Source organism: Brachionichthys hirsutus, unplaced genomic scaffold (assembly GCF_040956055.1).
Source record: "Brachionichthys hirsutus isolate HB-005 unplaced genomic scaffold, CSIRO-AGI_Bhir_v1 contig_735, whole genome shotgun sequence".
In the NCBI taxonomy this organism is placed as follows: domain Eukaryota; kingdom Metazoa; phylum Chordata; class Actinopteri; order Lophiiformes; family Brachionichthyidae; genus Brachionichthys; species Brachionichthys hirsutus.
This window is the reverse complement of record NW_027181030.1, coordinates 9,679-19,112: the sequence shown is the minus strand read 5'-3', so window position 1 is coordinate 19,112 and position 9,434 is coordinate 9,679. Positions and strand designations below refer to the sequence as shown.

General features: G+C 57.5%; 1 protein-coding gene across 1 annotated transcript; it reads right to left on the bottom strand.

Moving 5' to 3' along the window:
- Positions 1 to 2,134: 2,134 nt before the first annotated feature.
- LOC137917111 (pyruvate carboxylase, mitochondrial-like) lies at positions 2,135 to 8,111 on the bottom strand (the record flags this gene model as incomplete). The annotated part of the gene is given in 12 exon segments (XM_068759996.1): positions 2,135 to 2,297; positions 2,648 to 2,766; positions 4,051 to 4,134; positions 4,666 to 4,733; positions 5,063 to 5,180; positions 5,639 to 5,784; positions 5,933 to 6,098; positions 6,445 to 6,535; positions 6,606 to 6,631; positions 6,633 to 6,700; positions 6,863 to 6,999; positions 8,075 to 8,111. Coding segments are annotated over 11 exon segments (1,185 nt in total), but the record flags the coding sequence as incomplete, so codon positions are not given.
- Positions 8,112 to 9,434: the final 1,323 nt, after the last annotated feature.

Below are 9,434 nucleotides of genomic sequence, written 5' to 3'. Positions count from 1 at the left end.
CGCCGTGGTACCCTTATCAAACACTAGGGGGCGTGTATCAATCCTCCTGACACAGCAATCGAGTAAATCTGAAGGAGGGAAAGGAGGGAAAGGAGGTGGGGGGGGGGGGGGCAGGCTCTAAGTAGGACAGGAAGCAGAAATAAAAGCTTCTATTTCAGGATCGGCACCGTCATGGAAACATTAAACCCGACCGGATACAGAACCCATCCGGATCCAGAACCCCGACCGGACACAGAACCCATCGGCGGCGGCCGCGTCCCGCTCAGCGTTCCCAAACGCTCCGGAATGACGTGCTAGCGGAGGAGAGCTCGGTGGCGTGCCGGCGGCGCCGGAACACATTTACGTGACGAGGGACGTGAATGGGAGCCAATGGCGGCGCTTTAGAGCCGGAGCCAGCGTGATGGCTAACGCCGCCGCCACCAAGGTCACGCCCCGTTGGCTCCTCCTGTTCCACGCCAGATTAACGATGTATTTATTGATCTGTTCTAGCAGCGAGACCGACGGTGGGCGAGCGGCATAGACAGGGAATGAGGGAGAGGGAGTGGCGTTAGCGCCGACAATCAACGCTTCAGAGGAAAAGAGGATTGGTGGTCCAAACTGATGGTTTGGACCGCTAACTAGAGCCAACTAGGGCTAACGAGAGCTAACTAGAGCCAACTAGAGCCAACTAGAGCTAACTAGAGCTAACGAGAGCTAACTAGGGCTAACGAGAGCTAACTAGAGCCAACTAGAGCTAACGAGAGCTAACTAGGGCTAACGAGAGCTAACTAGACTGGCGGGTCAGGTCGGTCCGAGGACTGATCCGGGTCACGGCTCTCGGAGGAGATAATTGGCTGCACGTTACCATGGCGACAGGGCGACGAATGCAGGCCGTAACCGAACCCATTACGACTCATTAACACGTTTGATTCGTCAAACCGCCTCCGACTCAGTCAGACTCCCGTTCCGGCTCCGTCGCTAATGCTAGCAGCTTACTTAACCCCCCCCCCCCCCGATTAATTCATCGAGGAGCGGCCCTGGAGGCCTCCTGTCCTCCATTAACATGCAGAGCGCCGCCGCCGCCGCCGCCGCCGCCGCTAATGCCAATTAAAAGTTGTGACTTTGCTCAGAAAAGGAGGTCAGACTCCCGTTATGAGGAGTCTGGATTTACTCCTCGCTGCCGTGGCAACGGAGGAGGAACGTATTGGAAGGATCTCCTCGAGCAAAGCGCCGCCGCCGCCGTGCCGGATCTGACGGGCGGAGCCATACCACGTTTAATTTCATTAGAAGCAGAGATCCAGGTTTAGCCCCGCCTCCTGCTCAGCAGCAGCTCCTTGTTCACCTCCTTGTTCACCTCCTTGTTCACCTCCTTGTTCAGCTCGCTGCCCGTTATTTAACGCAGGACGTGATTTCACGGCGCTCGCCTCCTCGCTCCCCGGACGTAACCGTGGACGAGGCACCAATCACAAGCCTCCACACGGCGACCCGATCTGCAGCCACGCCCAGAAACAGAGTGGGTGTTGGACGGACGCCACGGAGACGATGGCCAACCGCCAGTCACCTAAAACAGCGCGTTTCCATGGAAACCACACGCTGGTGGATTAATGAGGAGCCGGTCTGCAGAGTTCACCAAAGAATCAAGAACGATGAGCTCACAGGAGGACCAGGAGGAGAGACAAAGACAAACGGGGAGGCAGAGACGGGAGGAGGAGCAGGAGCAGGAGGGAGAGACAAAGACAAACGGGGAGGCAGAGACGGGAGGAGGAGCAGGAGCAGGAGGAGAGACAAAGACAAACGGGAGGCACAGACGGGAGGAGGAGCAGGAGCAGGAGGAGAGACAAAGACAAACGGGGAGGCAGAGACGGGAGGAGAGAGAGAGAACAGGCCTAAAACGAGAGTAAAAATAGAAAGGGAACAAGATATAGCTGCAAAAACAATCGCTGACAGCAGGGGGGGGGCGAACGAGGGGGGGGGGGGGAGAGAGAGGAGGACGAATGATAAAACACAGCGTCTCACACCAACAAACAGAGGAGGAGGACAGCAGGAGGTGGGGAGGTAGGGAGCTCCACCTCACTGATGCGCCTCCTCTTCAGCTGAAAGGAGCCATTCAATCATCACCAGGAGGCGGGACAAGGGGCGGGGCTCCGGCTCCTACCTCGATCCGGCCCGTGTCAGGCTGGAAGGCTCTGGCCGGGTCTTCCGTCGTCACCCTGCACTGGATGGCGCAGCCGTTCACCCGGATCTTGTCCTGCCTGAGGTTCAGCTCCGGCAGGCTCCGCCCCTCGCACACGCGCAGCTGGGCGTGAACCAGATCCACGCTGTCAGAGAGAGAGAGAGGGCGTGAACACCGGGGGGGGGGGGGGGGCAGACAAGAATGACATCACTATTACACAAACGTCTCTTCATCAGGGGCGTCACGCTTCCTGATAAAGGGGCGGAGCCACAGGCTGGTTTTCACCTCTGGTGAGTTCAATCTGGCAGGAGAGGAGGAGGAGGAGGAGGAGGCAGTGACGAGGAACCATGACGAAGCCTCCTCTCCTCCTTCCATCTTGCATCGTCTCCTGCTCCTCCTCCCACCTCCTCCCTCCTCCTCCCCCAAATGCAAAACATTCACACACGGCGCCGTTCTGCCGGCTGATGATGTCATAGGTGGGTGGGGTCTACTTACTCTGTGATCTCCTCGGTGACGGTGTGCTCCACCTGGAGGCGGGAGTTCACCTCGATGAAGTAGTGCTTCCCGTGTTTGTCCACCAGGAACTCCACGGTGCCCGCGTTCTCGTAGCCCACCTGCAGGGGGACCGGAGCGGGGGGCGTTCAATCCACGAGGATTCAAGTCGTTTATTTAGTGGTGGTTAATAGTGAAACAAGACACCCTAAGAATAGACCCCTCCCTCTGGAGCCAGACCTCCTCTCATCCCTTCATCCCTTCAGGATCAAACGAAACGCCTTTTCTTCCAGGGCTGAAGGGTCACAGGGGGGACAGACGGAGGAGGAGACGCAGGGAGGTGGGGAGACCAGATGGCTGGGCGGAGAACAGGAAGTGAGGAGACGGGGCCTGTGGCGTTCCAGCAGGACAGCCTGGGGGCGGAGCTAACAGGCAGAGCGCTGAATAACGGCAGAAACCTGAAGGGCCTTTGGCTGACCTTTGACCCTTTATCAATCAGTACCAGCAGAGAGGGAGTGTCAGTGTCAGCCGATGACCTCACGATGACCTCACGATGACCTCGTTAACCGCTAACCGTTGCTGCCTTTACCCAAACACAACATGGCTAGTAACAGTTAGCATGTTGAGCGTTAGCCTCCGTCGCTTCCACCCGAGCTAAGAGGAAGAACAAGGAGAGGACGAACGAGCCAATCAGGCAGCAGAACAAAGGAAGCGGCTGCGATGAAACACGCTCGCCATTCCGAATGAAGTAGCGATTAGCATGACAAGCTAATCAATCTGCAGCCACACGGAGCCGCCGCCGCAGCAGGAACACGGGCGGGTACAGATCCGGTGGACCGGCGGCGGGACGGGGAGCCGTGCCCAGTCTGGAAGCAAAGTGGCCATAAAGTGGAAACGCCGACGCCAGAGAGCGAGGGGGAGGGGCCACGCAGACAGCCACAAAAGGCAGCTAACAGCGATTTACTGTCCATCGGCGGCGCGCGGCTCATAAAAGCTGATGTTCTCCATCAATTAAACGTGCAGAGAGAGGAAGGCGGAGCAAAGCGGGAGACAGCACGTGGGAGACAGCACGTGTCGGGTCGACCCCGACCCTTCACCGGCCGCCGCCGCCCGTCTTCAGGAGCGTCACGTCTTCCTCGCTGGCGCACACGCACGCCGACCTTTGACCCAGAACTAACAGGAGTGGAGGACCAGAACAAGGAGGTCGTCTCAAGGTCGCCAGCTCCACGATGGTTCCACCTCTCATCCGACCTTTGACCCATCAGAGGTCGTTCCTCCGGGGCGGCGTTAAGGTACGTGTTGTGTTCACAGCCGCGGGACAGAGCTAAAAGCTTTTCATCCAATCAGAGCTGCCTTCGGAGGGAGCCCCGCCTGCTGAAGGATGACATCACGGCTTCAGGGCTCACCTGTTTGGCCAGGTTGACGGCGTCAGAGTGGAGACGGTCTCTCAGGTGAGGGTCCAGCTGGAAGGCCGGCGCGATCTCCACCACCTTTAAAGACAGGAAGTTAGTCATGATGTCACAGGAACCCGTCAAAATAAAAGGAGCAGCAGATATGTAAAACCAATAAGCATCATTTAAGCTCACAACACCGTCACATTCCCTGATCAGCAATTACCTGCAGCATTCCTCACGTTAGCTTTAGCATAATTAGCCCTTTCACTTAGCGAGGGATGCTAAGTGGGCGGGGGCAAGCGCCCCGTCAGCGCTCCAGCTCGTCGGATTAAGAGGAGGCCGTTAACACGATTAGCATCCGTAAGTCGATCAGCTGACGGATGAAATATCAGAGCTGCTCCCGATGAAAGCGTCGCCGTGACGACAGCATCTATAGCCTCTTTCTAGGGTCATTCAGAGTTCAGGAACTCCGTATCTAAGGATCGTGGCGGTCGCCTCCCCTTCGCGCAGCATTAGCCGCGGCTAATCTCCACTGGTATAGATCCTGTGTAGCCCCGCCCACTTCACGCTAACCTACGTAGCAACGCTCCAAGCATTAGCCGGGTTAGCTTTAAAATGAGGATTCACCTTTTGGTGCCTGCGCTGAATGGAGCAGTCTCTCTCATAGAGGTGGAGGACGTTCCCGAATTTATCACCTGGGAAGGAGAAATGATACCATGAGCAGGGAGCAGGAGGAGGGAGGAGCAGGGAGCAGGGAGAAAGGAGCAGGGAGCAGGGAGCAGGGAGAAAGGAGCAGGGAGAAAGGAGCAGGGAGCAGGGAGAAAGGAGCAGGGAGCAGGGAGCAGGGAGAAAGGAGCAGGGAGAAAGGAGCAGGGAGCAGGGAGAAAGGAGCAGGGAGGAGGGAGCAGAGCAGCATCAAACGGCCTCAGAGTTCTAGCATGCTAGCAGATTAGCTCCCACCTCCTCCGGTTCAGTGTGTCTGAAGAGGAGCAGGTGAGGAGGAGGAGCTAGCGTGGAGGCTCACCGAGGATCTGCACCTCGATGTGTCGCGGCTTCTCGATGAACTTCTCCACGAACAGCGCTCCGTCGCCGAACGCCGCCAGCGCCTCGGAGTAGGCCCGCTGGTAGTTCTCCTCCAGCTCCTGGGGACAGGGAGGAGAGGAGACAGGTGAGTCCCCCTCTACAGGGAGGAGAGGAGACAGGTGAGTCCCTCTAGAGGCAGGAGAGGAGACAGGTGAGTCCCTCTACAGGGAGGAGAGGAGACAGGTGAGTCCCTCTACAGGGAGGAGAGGAGACAGGTGAGTCCCTCTACAGGGAGGAGAGGAGACAGGTGAGTCCCTCTAGAGGCAGGAGAGGAGACAGGTGAGTCCCTCTAGAGGGAGGAGAGGAGACAGGTGAGTCCCTCTAGAGGCAGGAGAGGAGACAGGTGAGTCCCCCTCTAGAGGCAGGAGAGGAGACAGGTGAGTCCCTCTAGAGGCAGGAGAGGAGACAGGTGAGTCCCTCTACAGGAAGGAGAGGAGACAGGTGAGTCCACCTGTCCACCTAGCTAAACTAGCCACTTCCTGCTTCCTGTGACCCCCAGGACTTCCCGTCGGCTCACCTCGTACTCCCGGACCACCCTCATGCCACGCCCCCCTCCTCCGTAGGCCGCTTTGAAGATGATCGGGAAGCCGTACGTTTGGGCGAACGCCTGCGCGTCCCGCAGGCTGGCGATGGGAGAGTCCGTTCCCGGGACAACGGGCACACCTGAGACAGGAAGCAGGTCACGTTAAGGTCAAACCGCGTTGGCGACAGGAGAAGCTCCAGGGCGTCAGGAAGTGAGTCATCCATCGTCATGACAACAGCTCAATTAAAGTACACCGATAGAAACCACCTAACTCCTCCTCCTCCGTACCTGCGGACACGGCCAGGGCGCGAGCCTCCACCTTGTCCCCCATCTTGCGGACCGTTTCCGGGGACGGTCCCACAAACATCACGCCGGCGTCCGCGCAGGCCTGGGCGAAGTCGGAGCGCTCGGAGAGGAACCCGTATCCCGGGTGGATGGCGTCCACGTCGTTGTCCTGGGACAGTGTGTGGCGTTACCAGAGCGACCGTCAGCGAAGGACACGCCCCTCACCTGCGGCTACAGGCGAGCTAAATAACGCTGCGGGTCACTAGCCATCGCCTCCTCGATGCTCGCCAGCAGGAGGCGGGACGGCGCCGTTGATGACCCGACGGTTAGACGGGTCACACACGCACGCACGCACGCGTTTCCATGGTAACGCCGCGATGCTCAGCGTTGGACAGACCCTCTCCAGCAGGGGGCGGCGACCTTCTACGACCGCTGCCCGGTTTTAACAGTACGAACCCCTGGATCCTTCCAGTCCCTCTTGATGTCATACAGACTCCGCCCCCTCAGGTTCTCACCTTGGCTACCTGGATGATGTCAGGGATGTGCAGGTAGGCGGCGACAGGTGGGAGGCCTTTACCAATCAGGTAAGCCTCGTCTGCCTTCTGCCTGGAGAGAGAAACACAAGTCAGGCGTCCGGGGTTCTGGGTCGGAACCCTGGTTCCTCCGGGACCGGTACCTGTGCATCTGGCCCGTGTCCTGTTCCCGAGTACACCGCCACCGTCTTGATGCCCAGCTCGGTGCAGGCCCGGAACACACGGATGGCGATCTCACCTGGAAGAGGAGGAGACATGAGGGGACGGAGGCGGGCCCCATCAGCCAGAAAGAGGCCACGCCTTCCTCTTCCTCAGGCTCAAAATGATTTTAAAAGCATCAGGAGGAGGAGACCGGTTCTATCCGGTCCGGTCTGGGTCCAGACCAGCGACAGAACCTCACCTCTGTTCGCCACCATGACTTTCTTTATTGGTCGATATTGGGTCTGAGGGGCGGAGTGGGCGTGGTGGGAGGTGACACACGCCCTCCTCACGGCCAGTAGGCCACGGCCCCCCCGGACCACGGAGTACCTCAGCATCCTGGGGGGGCAGAGAGGAAGCAGCTCAACGTTTCCGTTCAACAGGAGAGAAAAAGGATGTTAATCATAGAATAAGAGGAGAACCCATCAGAGGCCGCCAGCCAATCAGCAGCCTCCTCGTTAGCAGCCAATCAGCAGCCTCCCTCGATATACCAGCCAATCAGCAGCCTCCCTCGTTATGCCAGCCAATCAGCAGCCGCCCTCGTTATGCCAGCCAATCAGCAGCCTCCCTCGATATACCAGCAAATCAGCAGCCTCCCTCGATATACCAGCCAATCAGCAGCCGCCCTCGTTATGCCAGCCAATCAGCAGCCGCCCTCGTTATGCCAGCCAATCAGCAGCAGTTTTTTTGCTGCACCTCGCTGACAGTCCTTTGCTGCCCCCCTGTGGTCAGGCTGCAGCGGTGCTGCTGGAGGCCAGACTGAGGACGGAGCCCCAAATTAAACCACGTTGGTTCTGAAGCAAAGACAAGCTGGGAAACTGCTAAACGGTCCGGTCCAGTCCGGTCCGGTCCGGTCCGGTCCGGTCCGGCTGCTCCCAGGGACTCTGGCTCACACATCGAGACTTCTAACAGATCAAAGGACGTGTGTGTCTGATGCACACGCACACACACAACCCTGACTTTGGGCCGAACCGGTCAAAGGTCGTCTGGCTAGTTTTGCTTGTTGAGCAACAACTCATTACACACACACGCGCACACGCGCACACACACACACACACCAGCGGGTCGGCCTTCCACGGCTAACACTGGATCCATCCCATTTGCATCACCTGTCGGACCCTCGGTCCCGGCTTACCTGCCGTTCACCCTCAGGTGTGTTCCCCTGCTGGCTAACAGGTTTCACCAGGTATAATTGGCTCAGTGACGCAGCTCGTGTTTCCTCACCTGTGGGGGCGGAGTCAGGCTTCTCATGACTGGACTTGTGTTTCTAATCAGGATCTCAAACACCCATATTAAGACTTATTGATTTATGTCCTTTCCGTTAGACGGAAGCAGCTGAACCGGGACAACGCTCCCGGGGCTCGCCCTGACACCCAGGGGTCAAACCGCGTCCCGCCCCCCGTCCGGTACTCACGTTGCGCAGCGCCGCCGGTGATCCGCTGGAGTAACCGGACACCGAGTGTACACCGTCTGGTGTTTATGCCTCGTTGCTCGCTAACCTCCCGGAGGGTGCGGGCTCGGTTCGGGCTCGTTGCGTGTAAACACAGGTACGGTGGCTCCGGGACGGCGGAGCGCGTGCTCGGAGCGGAGACGCACGCGCGCTGTCAGGCGCGGGGCTCCGAAGCTAGGTGCTAAGTGTCCACGGGGCTAACTGAGCTAGCAGCTAGCAGCCTCTGGCAGGCGGGTGGAGGAGTCCGCTACAGCGCCTAAGCTCTCTCTACCCCCCTCTCTCTCTCTTCATCCCCCCCTTTGACATGATGCAACCCAGCACGCCCCCTTTGGTCTCAACCAATCCCAGAAGAGGGCAAGACGGGACGGAAGCAGCGGCACGGCGGCACCTTTTAAAGAGCGCGAGCCAGAACTAAATAAAACCGCGGAGGGAAGATAAAATACCCGGATGTAAATAATATGATGACGATGTAGAAGAAGAAGATTCATTTCCTGCAGGAAGCTAGTTAGTTAGTGTTAGTTTGTTAGTTAATTAGTTAGTTGTCAATGAATTGAGTTTGTGACTGATGTCAGAAGGAAGAAAATAATAAAGATTTAAAATATTGAATAAATTAGAAACAGAGAAATAAGTATGTAAACAAAGATAAATGCTGCTATTTTAGTTACTAAGCTAATAATATAGCATCAATTAGCATGACCATATAATGCTAACACTAGTGACCGATATGATGAAGTCAGAGCGACTTGGAAGGTGAAATCGGATCCTCTGTAATCTGACTTATTCTTTTAGTTTCAGCTAATCGCACTCGGCTTCGCTCGTGATTGTTTCCCAACCCTTGCGTGTTCACGACATTCCTGACGGGACGCCACGGATTAGCCCCGATCGATGGTTCGTGAGTCAATAAAAGCTGCACGCCTCCTTCAGGAGCGAGGAGGAGGAGTCTCAGAGCGGCGGCCTGCCGTGTAGCATCACCTCCATTGGAGGACCATGAACATTCTGGCGCTGCCGTCTGATCCGGACACGCGTTCATCAGGATGAGGCGCCGTCTGGAGTTCCTCAGAGACCGGACGGAGACCAGAGGAGTCGATATTAGCCCGTTAGCTAGTTAGCTAGTTAGTGGTTTCAATGGTCGCCTCCCAGCCGTCAGGTCACACAGGAGCAGAACGTTTACATAAACGTTTATTACAACACAAACACGTCTGAATTAGTCACGCCCTACTGCCATGGGATTGGCTCGTTCCCTCCCATAGGCCCGCCCCTTCCGTCGTCCCTCTGTTCTGTGACGCAGGAAAACGCCGCTGGGTCGGAGCTCCGTCCGAAGGAG